Raw genomic sequence first — 17,875 nt, forward strand, 5'->3', positions numbered from 1 at the left:
AGTTTACAAGTCACCTAGTTGCTAGTCACTAGTGTGTAGTATAGACTTGAGCATTGGGACATGGCCTGAGATTTTGAGACTTATGGGTTTCTAGTTGTATTTTGAAACTTGCTATCTACAATGTTTCGAACTGTTTAAAAGATCTCATCATCAGAGTAATATCACCACAGAATTGAAAAGTTGTTTACAGTGAAATTAAAGAAATAGGTAATCGACTTGTGACATTTGAAGGCCTCCAATGGCAATATCCCTTCCCTTCTCTTTGTGGCCAATAAGACACTGTCCTTCTATAGATTGTAGGTGAAGAGAAGAGAGAGTGATAGCGTTTTATTGGCCACAAAGATGGAGAAAGGGATGTTGCCATGGAAACCCTTGGCACCTTCAAATGTCACAAATCAATCACTTTAATTTCACTATAGTCTAACGGGCCCAGGACAATAGGAAATCTTCAGGATTTGGGCTATATTACCCTGATGATGCATCCTGAAAGTAGTTCTAAAACAATGCAGATATTATGTCTTGATACGTGATTGGAAACTCAAAATTTTTCATTGAAGGCTTGAATGTTGTGCGTAATGATTAAATACAGTGGAACTTCAATTACCATCATTTTCGGCTAAATCATACCATTAAATTCCATTATCATCGAAGTTTTACTAATCGTTTTTTCCAGATCTGGTAGCCCACATTTCTCCTGGATGACTAACATTCGCATAATATAGAGCATACAATCACGCATCCGAGCGTTTTGTAATAATGTGAATCACGGGGGATTCAAATTCTTGACAAGTGATTATTGAAAAACTGAAATTTATAGTTATTAACGACATTTGGAAACAATGTTCGTTTTATTTTGTGTTAATCTTTTATTTGGTTATGAGATTTTTTTCTGCATGTGATTACATCATTTTGTAGGTCCCCTATCCTTTTAAAGTATGCATCAAGAACGTGACAGCTTTTTAATTTAAATGTCAAAATCGTAAGCAAACATTGCATGCTATTAAACCACGAGATTTGGTGTTTATTGACTTTTCTAGTATTTGTTAAGTTTTCTTTTAAAGTTACATCAGGAATAAAATGAATTTAATACTTTTTTTATCAAATTAAATTAATGTATTAATGTTATGGGCTGATGTTTCTTCTAATACATAATTTTGTTCAAAGTTACAACCTAAAAGAAAGACGATAAAACATGAGTAGTTCTAAGGACACTGAACACACCGGTGTCGAAACGGGACCCCTCTGTCACAAAGGTACATTACTAGTACCTTTTTAAAAATTGTAACACTTTTAGCATTTTAGAAAGTTTTTTTTAGCTAAAAGAAAGGTGTTTATATGTTGCTAGGTTTTATTTTCGGAACAAATTAATGACAATAATCGAAGTTCCATTGTAAATGAAAGCAAGAATAACTTTATCATTAAATGAATAATATATTTTATTATTCACAAACAGATAGATGGCAACAGTTATCATGTAATGAAACTGTTATTTTTCTTCTTCCCGAGTTTCACCATAAATGACTGATTCAGAGAATGCCTGTATTTTCTGAATTAAAAAGTGATTTTGAAAAATTAAATTATTATAAACCGTTAACTTCTTCTAACGACCACCACTAGACCAAGGTCAGCTGTATCATCCAGGTCTGAACAATGAGATGAATCAAAGTAACATTTTGACCAGCCACTAACATCAGAGAATTCGTGCAGATATTTATAAACAAAAATTTACCACATAAAATTTACATTGTCACACGTTAAAAGTGTTAAAATTGTTTAAAAAGGTGTTTACCTTCGACAGACGGCCCGTTTCGACGCTATTTGTCGTCGTCTTCAGTGTCTCTTGAGTGGTTCAAGAGACACTGAAGACGACGACAAATAGCGTCGAAACGGGCCGTCTGTCGAAGGTAAACACCTTTTTAAACAATTTTAACACTTTTAACGTGTGACAGAGTAAATTTTATGTTTTTAACAAAGTGTTAACGTGAACTTTAATCAATGAAAAATTTACCGCTCAAAAGATGAAATCAGTTCAAGTAATCCTTGTAGTTTTGTAGGAATGGACTAATTTATACATGAGGTATTGAGAATTGAAACTGATTAACTCAACTATGACTCATACTAGGAAAACAGGCGCTAACGTTGAAAGCCTTGAAAGTTATCAATGCACAGAACAGGTTCTGTGATCTGCACCATTAAGTTAACTTAAGAAGCTAATCATTTTGATAAATGTCCTTATGATACAATTTAACTGCGTAGCTCAATTGTACAGTGAAATATAGTTAGTTTGGTTTTAAAACAGCATTTTTTAACATTAAATCAAATAATATTAGACATCTTGATTACACAACTTTTAACAATGTATCACTTCGGAAAAGTATTATGTGTCTTTCTCGTGTTAAATTTTACATTATCTCGTTAACATGTAAAATTTAACACGAGAAAGAAACATAAAATGTTTTCCAAATAATACTGTTTAGTTATTTCTTTTCAAGAATGGTTTCACTTACATTTGTAATTCAGGTATTAAATAAATGCAATTAATTATTTTGAATGTGATAATTAAAAATGGTGCAAAATAGTGGATTTAATGTATAAGAATACATGAAAATTCTGGTTTACTTCAAAATTAAAAGAACTGGCAAATCCAGTTCAAAATATAATGCATTATGTAACTGAAGAAGTGGCTATAGGTAAAAATGTTATTTTGGAAGTGCATTGGGAACATGCTTTATGCAGTTATGTTACATTCACTAAACAACCTAAACAAAAACAACCCATTTCTATAAAGCAGGGTTGGGTCTTAATTCGGGGGAAGAAGGGAGTTCCCATTCTTGACATTCATTTGTTGAAAATTTCAATAAAAAATGGTTATGCTTAATTTTGCGCCTGAGCGAGCCTTGAATAAGAGCAAACACATTTTCTGTTGTGGGACTGCATACCATGCTGGTTTATCTTAAGTGATTTTTGACAATTTTTGTAAGGAATTATAAGTTACCCATACACGATAATTTTGTGTTTAAAATATATAATTTTGCATCTGTGATACAATTACTCATAAATGGGTTGTAAGTGCTTGTTAACATTTCCATAGTAATTACTGCCCCCCTTGCGTCTTTAACCTGCTAGCTAGACAAATTAATATCGTTGTTTTGTTTCATAACACAAATCAAAAAGTCAATAATTCATTAACTCTCTGTAGGCACCAACTGTTTCTCATCATAAATCCGGGGCAGAGTACCAAAACATAATGAACCCATTGGATAAACGAGCTCTAATTCTAATGACTAGACACTAAATCATACTGCCAATAAATTGATAACTGCTTGCATAATCATTACCAGTTCAAAATACCATTACCTTTATTAATCCCAACCCTGCTACACATAAAAATTATCTAACATTTAAAACATTTCTTTAAACCATATACCGTACATTAACTAACACTGTTAACTAATTCTATTTTTGGAATAAAAAACTGTGTGTTAGAAGGGAATATATGGAATGGATAAAGTTGAACACATTTTTCTGAAAATGGGTGACCTTAGTATTTACCTGAATGTGCAGTGGAAGCATGTCAGATGATGTGCAGATCATTATGCAATCAGACTCTTATAATGTGAAGACATAAATGTAAATCATTCACATTGTTAGGTTACAGCATTCCTTGCCAAAATGTGAATGTAATCTAATATTTTTCAGTTCAGAGGATTGGAAATATTGACATTGTATTGCAAATGCCATAATTGTTTCTGTTATATCATAATCAGACATTGGTAGTTTAGGAAAATGTATATTTTACGTGAATGAACTATTCGAGAATCTGAAAGTAAATATATGCGAATCATGAAATAATAGGTAGGTAGGTAGGTGGGTGGGTGGGTGGGTGGGTGGGTAGGTAGGTAGGTAGGTAGGTAGGTAGGTAGATAGATAGATAGATAGATAGATAGATAGATAGATAGATAGATAGATAGATAGATAGATAGATAGATAGATAGATAGATAGATAGATAGATAGATAGATAGATAGATAGATAGATAGATAGATAGATAGATAGATAGATAGATAGATAGATAACCAACTAATTAAATAAGTAACTGAATAATTAAGTAACTAAGTAAATACATAAGTAACTAATTAAGTATGTAACTAAGTAAATGAGTAAGTAATTAAGTAACTAAGTAAATAAATAAATGAATAAATGAAGAATGAATAAATAAGTAAATGAATAAATGAAGAATGAATAAATAAATAAGTAAATAAATAAATAAATAAATAAATAAATAAATAAATAAATAAATAAATAAATAAATAAATAAATAAATAAATAAATACCAGTCTCGAACTACGGATCTCACCAAAAATAGATAGATAGATAGATAGATAGATAGATAGATAGATAGATAGATAGATAGATAGATAGATAGATAGATAGATAGATAGATAGATAGATAGATAGATAGATAGATAGATAGATAGATAGATAGATAGATAGATGGATGGATAGACAGATATAGATGGATGGATGGATGGATGGATAGACAGATATGGATGGATGGATGGATGGATGGATGGATGGATCGATAGATAGATAGATAGATAGATAGATAGATAGATAGATAGATAGATAGATAGATAGATAGATAGATAGATAGATAGATAGATAGATAGATAGATAGATAGATAGATAGATAGATAGATAGATAGATAGATAGATAGATAGATAGATAGATAGATACAGACAGATAGCTAGACAGACAAATAAATAAATAAATAATTAAGTAAGTCTTAACTAATTAAATAAATAAATAAATAAATAAATACAAGTCCGAATTCGGGATCTTGCCAAAAATAATCCAGCATGAAGTTCTGAGCTAATGAAGCTCTTTGACGAAACTGATCAACTAAACAAGCGGCATATTAACAAATTTTCAATGTCAATAGTTCGGCAACCTTAAAGCATTGTACAGTTAGGCTTTGCTGTACTTTTACGTAATTAATTTCAATGCAGAACATAATTACCAAAATCATCGATCTCAAAGTGCCTAGTGTCTTCTACTTGGAAGTCATATAGGTAATAGCCCATATTACGTACTTGTGTGTGGTACATTCAGACTGGAGGTACTGCACAGTAATGCACATACCGGTACTATCCTTGAACATCACAAGAACCTTCTCTTCCCTTTTATATTCTCAACTCATTCATGTCTTCACTTACAAGAGTTTGCAACCCAAGCACTGGATGATGCAATGGAATACAGACACATCAACATACTGTAACCAAGATAAGTGTAGCCAAACTTTGTGATTTTAAACATACACAATATTACTGGTATCTCTTATTAAGTTTTCCTCTATATCACAGACTAATAAAAATTGAATTATTGTGTATGTAAAATCTGCATTTATGTATAGTGGAGCTTCATAGTCCTTAACTATTTAATAACATTAAATTGAATTACTGTTGAAATGTCATTAATCTTCGGTTTTTCTGGATCATGTAGTGGTATATTTCTCCTGCATGATCAATATCGCGTAATATCGAGCATCAGTCATATATCAAAGTGTGAGTGTCAGATTTGATAAACAGACAGGTCATCCAATGGAAATATACAGTTTGATTTTTTATGAAATTTCAATTGTTTACTAAGCTCTTTTTTAAAGCTGTATAATAAATTTATTGGATTTAATCATTTTTATTAAATTAAAGCAATATGACAGTGGTAAGACATGAAATTTCTTGTACTACTCAATTCCAATGTGATTTCCAGAAAAAAAATCAATATTATTAGAGGGGGTAGTATTCATCAAAACAAGAAAACAAATCTAATAAGCATGGCTCCTAAAATTAAACACTGTATGAAACAAGTTTCATTAAAAAAAAATTAAGATTATTAGAGGGGGTAGTATTCATCAAAACAAGGAAAAAAAAATCTAATAAACATGAGTCCTAAAATTAAACGCTGTACGAAACAAGTGTGATTTAATAATTCGTCTTGGACAATTGGAAATCTTAGTCCTGTTTGTGTGTAAATTTAGGAAATGAACTGAAGAAGAGGTTAATATCTATCATCTGGATATGTTTCGTTTGATCACAAAGTTTGGATACAACTAATCTGCAGTGATTGTGTTAGGGGTCACAATGAGAAAGATAATAACACAAACAATAGTAACAATAAAATTAAGCATGTGCAATGCTTGATGCAGTTGCAACAGCTTGACATGTACAGCCAAGAAAATCATCTTTGTAGCAAGTACAATTGCTTCAAGTTGATGTATTATTTCCCATCAAAATGAAAATACAGTGACCTCAATACTTTCCATAATACAAGGGCGACTGGTTAATTTGAAGCTGGATAATTCAAAGTACCGGTAGTCATTATTTCCCTTCAAATTCCTGTCACAAAAAACTAATGTTATACTGTAATACTTATAGTAATTCGAATTTTCAAAGGAAACAATTTCAATTTGAATTCTAATAGCTTGTAAATGTCCCCCATACATGCAAGTACAAACCTAAATCCAAATGCAAATGTCATATATAGGCGAAAAGTATTAAGACTTTGGCCTGGAGGTAAGTCTCCAGAGTTCAACGGCTGCTTGAATTTTTCCGACTGTAGAGCTCTTCAAATTAAGCAGGAGAAAAAGTAAACTTAAGCACAAACAATACTACCACAGTCTAATATATACACTCACGAAGCTCAATACGTAGTAAATATGCATCCATAGATAGTTGCTAACCACTAGGTTCGCTACTATCGCCTCATCACTGACAATGCGAAATAGTACCTGCACAGTCTATTGTTCCTAGTACCCTCATAAACTCAAACTTCGTGACTGTATATACTAGACTGTGATACTACTGCAAACATATAGTCGATTCGTTGTTGTTTTGTTTTTGTAGCGAAATGGCGTCAAGCTATTTAAGTAAAGATTTGAGAAACTGTTCTCACGCATTTCTATTAGAATTTATAGAAATGTATGAACCATTTCTACGCTTATGAAAAATTAAAAGCAAAGAATGACAATAGGAAATGGAGAATAAATGAATATAGATCCATGAAGGAACAGCATTTCAATTGATTTCAATGATCTCTTATGAACTCTTGGTCAACTGTAAGTTTAGGAGGTAAGTCTGTACAGATAAATCTTTGTGTGTATGGGGTTCTTAAGACAAATGTACAGTCAAGCACTTTTATAACATTTTTTCTAGGAGTCTAACCAAGAATTTAACTTATATATATATATATATATATATATATATATATATATATATATATATATATATATATATATATATAGCTTAAAAGTTCATCATTCTCAACTGGGTTTGAGCCCATGTTGAGTCTAGAGAAAAGAACTGTACTGAAATAAATTGGCAATGTATTACAGCAGTTGTATGGCTACACTACCGGTATCTTCTTCTGTTTCTACAGAATTTCTTTCTTTTCGTTTTTCTTATTTTTTTTTTGGTAGTAAAATTGGCGTAATGTTTATCCATGTGGAATTAAATTTTAAAATCTTTCTTCCACTTTCGTAGTTCGTTTTTATTAGTGAAGCATTCATTTTCAATAAACCGGTACTATTACTTGAAAAAAAAATTGAAGCATTTGTACAGGCTACTTCCTCAACAAATTCTCTGCAACACATTCAAAACCAAGTACCATAACAAACACTTTTAAAAAATATAACAAGTTATATTATATAAATAGATCTGAAGATACCTTACTTGATTAAACAGGAACAATATTAAGAATATTAATATCATATTGTCCACGCTCACCTGCCAAGTTTAGCATCTTCATCGCTTGTCTTACTTCCTCGTGTCTTCTCACAGATCACCATCAGGAGCCCGGTTCGATTCACCAGATAACATGACAGGTCAATGAAGATGAGGATTATGAACAGTGATGCCACCACTATACTGACAATAGCACCAGAACTCAACGCAGGCCCCTCTGACGCAGAGACAGGCGTATCTGCCCCTGTTCAAAGTTAAAAAGCAGTCAAAGTAGATACAAAATTGTACCCTGAGCAAAACCTACCACCTGCAGACTGATTGCAATGTGTTACTTTTTGGTCTAGTGCTTGTTAATAAAAACATGCATTAGCTGCACCATCACCATGCGTACTACTCACTAGTCCTTCAGGTGAAAAATATGAACAGTGTACAATTAGTGCTTGAATGAGAGTTTTCTACATTGCTCAATTTTCCAGCAAAAGGAATGAATCTATATTATTATATACTGTACGTTCAATAAATTTAAAGTAACCATACTGTACTTCATCGTACTATATAGGTAACTTAAATGAGCTAGAGAAATTGAGAAAGAAAATGTAATTGTATAAATGTTGTTACAAGCCTCGAAAAAAAACTAATGTTTTAAAGTTTTGCACGATAATGTCCGTATCAAAGCTATTAAATTGAAACAAATAATTATAATGAATGAAGGAGAGAAAACAAAAGAAACTTAAGCTTTTAAAATATTTTAAAATTTTTAACTTTAAAATTATAAATTGAATGAATATTATAAATGTGTAATAAAATCGTGCAAATTGTGTTACAATCCCCGAAAAAACTATTGTTTCGAAATTTTGCAAGGTAATGTCCGTATCAAAGCTGCAAGTATTAAATTTGAACGAAATAGCCAAAATCAGAATCAAAATATACGAAATTTATGTTTTTAGGAAGTGTGAGAAAAAAAGGAGTATAAGAAAAGAGACATATTAAAGAGTATTTTAAAATTTATGAATTTTTAAATGATAATGTAAATGAATATAAAAATAAAAAGATATTTCATATACTGTCAATGCAAAATTAAAAGCTATTCGGGAAGATTTAAGAATATTTAAATCTGAAATGAAAACCTGAAAGAATATAAAGATTATGTACTGTGAATAAGAATTTAAAAGCTACCAGAAACGTTTAAAAACTATGGATAAATTGATAAAAAAAGTGTAGACGTCCAAAGAAATATTGAAATGAACAAATGTGTTTTGCTACAGGCAATATATGTACACAACACATGAAGGGATATAAAGAAGAAGAACTAATAGGTTAAAAAATGTAACTGAAAGGTATTACTATGTTTTTAGTTGTTTATTTAACGAGTCTGTGGAATTGATGATAGAGATATGGCATTGGCGAGACGAGGCTGAAGATTCGCCTTATAGTTGGGAAAAACCTCGGAAAAATCTAACACCAGATAATCAGCCCAAATGGGGACCGATCAGGAGGCAAATGCGCCTACAGTCTGGCTGAAATTTATGACCTCAATGAAACGACATTCTGTAAATTTTCAACCACTGCCAACGGACGAGTTTTCTACAACTAGTTTCGAGAACATACTGTTCAAATAATTTGAAATATTGGTGTTTTAAGAATAGAAATAACCGTTTCTTTATTCTTGGTTCTTAAATAGTAGTAACTTTGGAAACATGTAGGCTATCTTTAAAAATTGAGCATCAGATTGTTCATATTTACAAAATAATGTTAAATTCTATAAAACTGAGAAACAAAAATAACAATATTATAATTACTTTTCAATCAATTTCTTTGATTATACTGGTTCGAAGAAAGGAAAGGGCTTCAGTGCTGAACAAAAATAACAATTAATACAATTTTTTTAAATTATGAAAATGAAGACAAGTTAAATAACTGAAAAAATTGCATGGAAATCAATGGCAATATATAAGAGAAATTTGTAACTGCGTTTTTAAGTAAGATAAAATGACAATGGTGGACTAAGAGCAATAAGCTCGTTGTTGAACTCTCTAGTTACTGTAAAAAGTACTGCAAATCTATTCAAGGACAAATGTGATTGTAAATTTATTAAAAAGTATTATTAGATGACCGCACAATTTCAGTTACCATTAAAGTAACAATATCAGCCGGAAAATTAATTAAATGAATTACTGTATTTTTCCATATATAGCTAAAAATTTATTTTACCATGTCATTAGCAGAAGATATTCAAGCATGTATAAAATGTATTCCAAACAGAAAATAAAGCAATGAGAAAATTCTGAAAGAATGAGCAAGCAATTATTCTGTACAGATAAGAATGCCATCATCTGAAGTGTGGTAGGAAATCTCATATGCTCATACACAAGATCAATTCCAGTACATTTTGTAGCAAATGATGGAGGTCACACTGCTGTTAGAAAATTTTCTTAATATATCTAACTTCCCTTTTTTTTTTACTTGGTTATTTAACGACACTGTATCAACTATGAGGTTATTTAGCGTCGATGGAATTGATGATAGCGAGATGGTATTTGGTGAGATGAGGCCGAGAATTCACCATAGATTACCTAACATTTGCCTTACGGTTGGGGAAAACCTCGGAAAAAACCCAACCAGGCAATCAGCCCAAGTGGGAATCGAACCCGCGCCCGAACGCAACTTCGGATCGGCAGGCAAGCGCCTTAGCCAACAGAGCTATGCCAGTGGCTTTCCCAGTTTTTTAGTTATATAAACACAGAGAAAATAATATAATTCAGCAAGACTTTCAGTTTGAGATCCTAGTGAAAACAGACTTTCTTTAGTACACTTGGTAAAAGATAAATATTTATTTTTTAATGATTTGGTGAATGTATTATATAAACAACTTTACTGTGTTAATTGAAACTATATGGTATTTTACCTTAGTTAATGGCTAGTTTCAGCTTGAGGTCCTTGTTTCCGATTTCTTCTTTTTGGTGCCTTGATGGGGATGTGTTTATGATCGGTAGTATTATATCAAATAGAGTGTGTGTTCTGAAATTTCGTTCTGTGTTCAGGATGTGTTGTGCATGTGTTTTTGTATGTCTGTATATTTAGTATTGTTCTAGTGTGTTTAGTTTCTAGCTTTTCGATTCAATGTGTAGGATTTCCATGTCTGTTTCTATGTTGCTGTACTTGTGGTTGGTGTTGGTGATGCGCTTTGTGTAGGTGGAAGTATTGTTTGATTTGGTTATGGCTGTGATGTGTTCCTTGAATCGTGTTTGAAATGAACTCCCAGTTTGTCCAATTTCAGAACACACACCCTATTTGACACAACATTGCCAATCAAAAACGCACCCTAATCAAAACACCAAAAATATGAAGCCACAAACAAGGAACACAGCAAAGTTGTTTATAATACAAATTCACCAAATCATTAATGTTACAAGTGTTCAAAGTGTGTAATCAAGATGTAAATTTATTTTTTGTTGTGAATTTTATTTAGCTTTTTCACTCTTATGAAGTTTCTACGGTATTTCTCGAGAAAAGTTATGCATAAACTGATTGTTACTTGAGCTTCTGTCACATGAATTCTTTATATGAAAGTAATATTGGTTAAGAACAGGCAATCCAAGCAAATTTCTTTTTTTACTACTGATGTTTCCCAAAAAAATTGAGTAAAATAAAAATGTGTAATTTGTGCTATCTACATATGTGATCACTTTCTAGAGCTTTCATACTTAATATCGACAATATGAAAAATGCCACTTTTAAAATAAAGCAACTAGAAAAGGAGCAATCCATTGTCTGCATTGACAGGCGAGAGTGATAACTAGCAGTGTTTAATTTTAACATGAGCTAGAAATTGTCTGTAAATTTTGCATGAGGCCTCTTCTTTCTGAGACAGATTTCTTTGACATAAATATATTTTCTGCTGGCTGTGTTGCAGCCTGCAAACCTCGGATATAATGTTACGGAATAATTTAATCGGAAGACGCAAAAAGATGACATGTTACAAAAAAACAAATTTTACAGGAAACAATAAAGACTCCATAATTCCTGCAAATCATGTTGTGTATGCATATAAAAATTAAGTTAACTATGCCAGTCTACATATTTTGGCACAGATAACTTAATTTTTATTATATATAGAACATGAGTTGTAGGCATTAGAAAGTTTTTATTGTCTCCTGTAAAAATTTGTTTTTTTTTTTTTATAACATGTCACCGTAAAGTGGGGTGACTTTGAACAGTAATTTAGCGCTTTTCTAAATTAAATGCTGTACCCAATTGCGAAAAAACTGTTTAAGTTGTCAATAAATTAGTTCAGTTTTTTGGCAATTGGGTATAGCATTTAATTTAGAAAGGCGCTAAACTACTGTTCAAAGTCACCTCGGCATTCAAAGTCACACCACTTTACGGCATCTTTTTGCATCTTCCGATTCAATTAGAGTCAAACTGAAATTTGAGAGTTTAAGAGACACACATAATACTGACGTATATTGAATGATTTCTTGCATGCCAACACTTGCAGATGTGATCGATTAAGACCTGCAAGAACTATGCTATACTAGCAGTATGGATAACTCCCATTTCTGATCCAGGGATCTGTAACAGAATATTACCTCGGGTAAATTTTTTCCTGACATCATCTCACTAAGGGCAGGAAACTTTACATAAACTGTTATTCTAGTAATAGTTACTAGTTACAGAAACTTGCATAAAATAAAATATTTTTTACAAAAATAATTATTTTCATATACATTTTTAACAACAAGGCTATTAATATTGAAAACCATAATTATACTTCGTAATAAATAGTCGTATTTATGCTATGTAAAAAAATAATAATGGTACTTCAATGGTTGAATAGTTTTGACTTTTTCTATTGCTAATTTTCAAAAATTGTAGCACAACATTTCGAAGAGTGGATCTCTCTTCATCGTCAGGAGAAAACCTACTGTGGGGATCGTTACAAACAGCTAGAATGTCTGACTGATCCTGTTTGTAAGATCCTCACAGAAGGTTTTCACCTAACGATGAAGAGAGATCCACTCTTCAAAACGTTGTGCTACAATTTTTGAAAATTAGCAATGGAAAAAGTCGAAACTACTGAACCACTGAACTATTCACCATTACTCTCCCCCCCCCCCCTCCCTTCATTCAGATCAAGAATGGTACTAATGTTTTGTTGAGTACCTACTACAAAACTGACATAATAAGTTAAATTACATACAGATGTCTTGAAATGATAATCCTGTAGTTAATTACTGTGTTTTGTTTTAAAAGAAGCATTCCAGCTCATGTTACTGTTATCATAGTCATGTCACACTATATCTATATCAGCAAAAAAGAGTAGAAATTTGAAAGATTTCATATTTTGCAATATTTGCTATTGTCACTATAGAAGTCACAATCATTATTTTTGCCCAGAAGTGAAGACGACAATTCTTGAATCAATAAAAGACTTTTTTTTTGTAATAAGCAAAGTATTTAATATAAAGTTTTTACCATAATTCGGAATTGAAATCAGAGCCAATTTCCGTTATGAAATATTATTCTGTATATTTTTCAAATATGTAAACAGAAGACAAATTATTGTGACTTTCTCAAAGAAAACTCTGAAATAAGTTTCGATGTAGGAAAAAATTTCTTTCTAGATAAAGTATGAAGAGATATCTTAAATCATAAACAAAATACTATTAATGAACACCATTACTTGTTATCAAGCTACTTACTCTCTCTTCTACATTAATTCCAAATTTTATTTCACTTATGAAAGTGACAAACCAGTGAACTATTTTTAACTTTCGGGCCATCTTCATATTAAACATCATCAATCAGAATTATCATGGCATAATAATCCACATTAAGAAAATAAAACTGTCTTGATTTCATGCACTTCAGCCTCAATACATTTTCAAGTTCAAAATTCAAAACAATAGATGTGATATAAATAATTTTTTAACAATTTTTCAGAAGTGTGAGTAACAGACTGCAATGGCAGACAGTATGGTTTTGTGTAAGAATAGATACATTTGTAAATTGGTCTATTTTTGTGTAAAAATTGTTTCCAGTAAGACAGAACTAATGTGTATAAATAAAAAAAATATATATATATACATTCCTTATAATGTTACCTCCATCAAAAGCAGGAAAAATTGGAAGTTCATGCCCACTTTCTAAACCTGATGAAGTTCCATTTCTAGTGCCATCAACACTACCAACATTACTGCCACCACCACCAGCAAGAAACAAGGTTCAGAAAATCAGCTTCAACTTCCAATATTACTCTCTAACCTAGCATGCACCAACGAACATGAATAAGAACTCACTATGTTCTAAATTTTCGTGACTAATTGGTAAGACAGGGGGCTTAGGGTAGTGCAGCTCAATATGCATTCAACATTTCATTAATTGTGTACATAAAGTTTTAAATAAAATAACATCGACCTTCAAGTAACACACAAATGAAATTTTAAAAAATGAAAGTGAGGAAAATATGTACATCTGTTCATGGTTATGGTTTTAATTTAATATAAGAAGGGTTATATCCGTTTTTATTGATGCAAAAATGAACCAGCTATCTATCAAAAAAGAACACTATCATTAAAGAAACTAGAGAAAAAATCTAGGCAAAAAATGTATATGTCTAGAGTAAACTTGTCAAAACAGATTAACAGCATTAGTGCAATAAAAGATGAAAGAGAGGCTAAAAGAGGAAAATTTACATGGCAGACAGGAAGCGAGATATGTGATGCAGATGCAAATACAGCTACTCTACCAGTCACTAATCTAGAGGGCGGTGGGAAGGAGAGCGTTCCACAGGCAGTCACATCACATAACAAAGCTTCGCCATGTAGCAATCACAAATCAGACTTGATACATTATGAATACCAATACACTCACATCACAATTGATGCTACTAGCTTCAGATTTTAAAAATTCCCCAAAAACAGCTATGGCAGTTCCTTTATTTTCTAAGAGTAAAAATCAAAAGAGAAGGTAATTCTAATCTATCAGTATTGTACTGGGAAGTTCTTTACAAACTCTAACAGATTTGAGAATTGTGAATTAATAATGAGGATTAAAACAAGATAAGGTTAAAGTGAGCAATTACTTTTGGCTCAATCAGTCAGAATTGATCAGTATACAGGAACTCTAGCAAGTTTTATATACAAATACGCTGTTTGGTGATGAATTATGAGAATATTTTAAAATTGTTTATGTTTTAATGAATCAACGTATGACCTTGGAACGGAAAGTTATAGTTAAAAATACTTTCCTTGTATGTTTACAAAAGTAATGCAATTGAATGAATTGTTCTTTGGTTTGTGCAAGCGATTGTGTAACTTTTATCTATAAATAATGTACATAGTATGCAGTATAACTATACAAATTAAAAACTTAGTTTAAGCTAAGACTTTTCTTTTCTAGTTCATGAAATTTTATCTCTGTTACCCAAGGACTTTAAGTAAATCTACCCAAGAAATTTCCAGATTCCTAAAAATGAGAACTTTTAATTTTGATATGCTGGATGTGCTTTTAAATCAGTCAAAAATACTATCAGTGGTCACAAGAATTATTAAATTCTTATTTTTAATACTAGTAAGATCAGAGACGATTACCTTAATATTATTCCAATTTTTTACCAAATTGGCGAGGGAAAATGTAATTATGTATAGTTTATGTAAGATATAACCACTACACACATGAAAAATCACTAAATTCGTATAGTCTCACCAAATTTGAATCCATAAATATAATGAAATGTAAAAGAATTATTTTCATTCCTTCAATAAACTCGAGGAAAATTACAGGGGAAATATTCTTAACATTGCAGTAGAACTAGCCTGGGATTTGAGAAATATTGTCCCCTGCAAGGCAGAGTATAGTAAGCACCATTTTGGTAACTTTATAGGAGAGGCAGTTATGATACTCATCCAACATGGTGGTGGATACGATAGTCAAAGTTTAAACCAACTTATAAGAGAGGGAAAAATTGTTGGGGCTCATGGAACTTTTACAGTCGATATGCAGTGCTGGTCAATTTATTCTAAGTACCATAACTCATTTTCGGTAAAAATGGCACTAACGACAATTTGCCTTGCAGGGGACGATGTATTCTATACAAGTGAGTCATAATTACATGCAAATGAACATACTTTCAAGAATCTACTGTAAATCGCAGGCATGCACACGTTCATTTTTTATCACAGAATTTGATTTCAATTTTTCCGACATGTTCATTGCCATATAAAAAGGGTGCCAATGACACAGATGTCAGATGTGAGAGTTTGTAAAAGAACTTCCCTCTTATGATTGATTTCTCGATATTCTTTCATTAACACATGCTTTCTTGAAGACAATTATATTTTATATACATTTTCTAAAATTCAATTTTAATATTCAAAATATAGAATGATATAGAAAGTACTGAACACTCTGAAAAATGTTAATATTTAGTAAAAGGAGAGTTACAAATAAATGAGGGTATCCAATCTGAGCTTCTCAGCTTCTAAACCGGATCGATAGTAATATTCATAAAAACTAACTAGGCTTGTAAGCCAGGGGGACTGGATTCAAATTCCGCTCCACCCTGAATTTATAACTTGTGTTGGCAAGCCCGTGGTCCAGGAAACATAGAGGTTTTCTCCAGGTACTCCAATTTCCCTCATGACATTCTAACAATTTCTCCATTATCATTTAGTAGGCCTACAGGCCCAAAAACAAAATTTTCATTCATCCATTCATTCATTTTTCTGCCCAAGGACAGGTCTTTCACTGCAAACCCAGCTTTCTCCAGTCTTTCCTATTTTCTGCCTTCCTCTGTTTCCTCATATGATCCGTATATCTTAATGTCATCTATGATCTGATATCTTCTTCTATCCCAAACTCTTCTCCCGTTCACCATTCCTTCCAGTGCATCTTTCAGTAGGCAGTTTATTCTCAGCCAGTGACCCAACCAATTCCTTTTCCTCTCCCTGATCAGTTTCAGCATCATTCTTTCTTCACCCACTCTTTCCAACACAGCTTCATTTCTTAATCTGTCTGTCCATTTCACACGTTCCATTCTTCTCCATATCCACATTTCAAATGCTTCTATTTGCTTCTCTTCACTTCGTCTATGTTTCTGCCCCATACAATACCACACTCCATACAAAGTACTTCACTAGTCTCTTCCTTAGTTATTTTTCCACAGGTCCGCAGAAGATGCTCCTTTTTCTATTAAAAGCTTCCTTTGCCATTGCTATCCTCCTTTTGACTTCCTGGCAGCAGCTCATGTTACTGCTTATAGTACACCCCAAGTATTTGAAGCTGTCCACTTGCTGTACTGCCTCATTTAGAATTCGCAAGTTTACCTTCTTTATTTTTCTTTCTATAACCATGGTCTTCGTCTTGTTTGCATTTATCTACATCCCATACTGCTCACAGCTGTCATTTAGCTCCGAAGCATATTCTTTAATATCATTTCCTCTTCTGCTAACAACGCCATATCATCAGCAAATCTTATGCACTTTATTCTGCTTCCTCTTACTATCACTCCTTCCATGTTCTGAAAACAGTTCTTTACTAAATCAAACAAAATTTGGGGCACCTGAATTTTGTTTCTGAGTCTGTACAAATGTAATGTAGATCCATCATCTGCAGTGCACCCTGGACAGTCTGTGCGGAACCAAGTTGTCTACACTTCTTGGCACTAGCGACATATATGAGCCAGCTCATAGAATCTGGGAAAATAACGGCAAGATAAGGACCTGACACTGGAAAAACAAAATCTATCAAATCCTTAGCATAATTTCTTTTGGAAATAAAACTTGGAGTCTTCTACAGTATATAGAAGAAAGGTGTTCCTTAATGAGAGTTTTCTTCGAGAAATTATCAACCACTTTCTTCCTCAATATCCTGCTGTGTGGACAGATGTTGTTGCAGAGCCAAGCTCACAGTAATCTCTAATGTTAAATAATTTATTACTCAATAACTAGGTTACAACCATCTTAACGTGATCACTGCACTTGCCAATTGATTTTAAGTTTGCGTTTTCAAATCCAGTTGAGGGAGATGAATTGACTACCAAAATCTATTGGCTTCCTTCAGGAAGAAAATAAATTTGGGGCCAAAGATTTAAAGCATATAAGAGAAAAATTAGTCTTATTTCTCAATGAAAATAT

The 17,875-nt window shown here is 32.1% G+C and overlaps 1 protein-coding gene across 1 annotated transcript in view; it reads right to left on the reverse strand.

Annotated features, from left to right (window-relative positions):
* Positions 1–17,875, reverse strand: part of Fas2 (fasciclin 2) — a 128,025-nt gene that overhangs the window by 14,811 nt on the left and 95,339 nt on the right. Inside the window, exon 13 of the mRNA XM_069832095.1 lies at positions 7,782–7,983. Coding sequence (XP_069688196.1) covers positions 7,782–7,983 — 202 coding nt within the window. The remainder of the gene's footprint in view (positions 1–7,781; positions 7,984–17,875) is intronic.

Source organism: Periplaneta americana, chromosome 8 (assembly GCF_040183065.1).
Source record: "Periplaneta americana isolate PAMFEO1 chromosome 8, P.americana_PAMFEO1_priV1, whole genome shotgun sequence".
Classification (NCBI taxonomy): Eukaryota; Metazoa; Arthropoda; class Insecta; order Blattodea; family Blattidae; genus Periplaneta; species Periplaneta americana.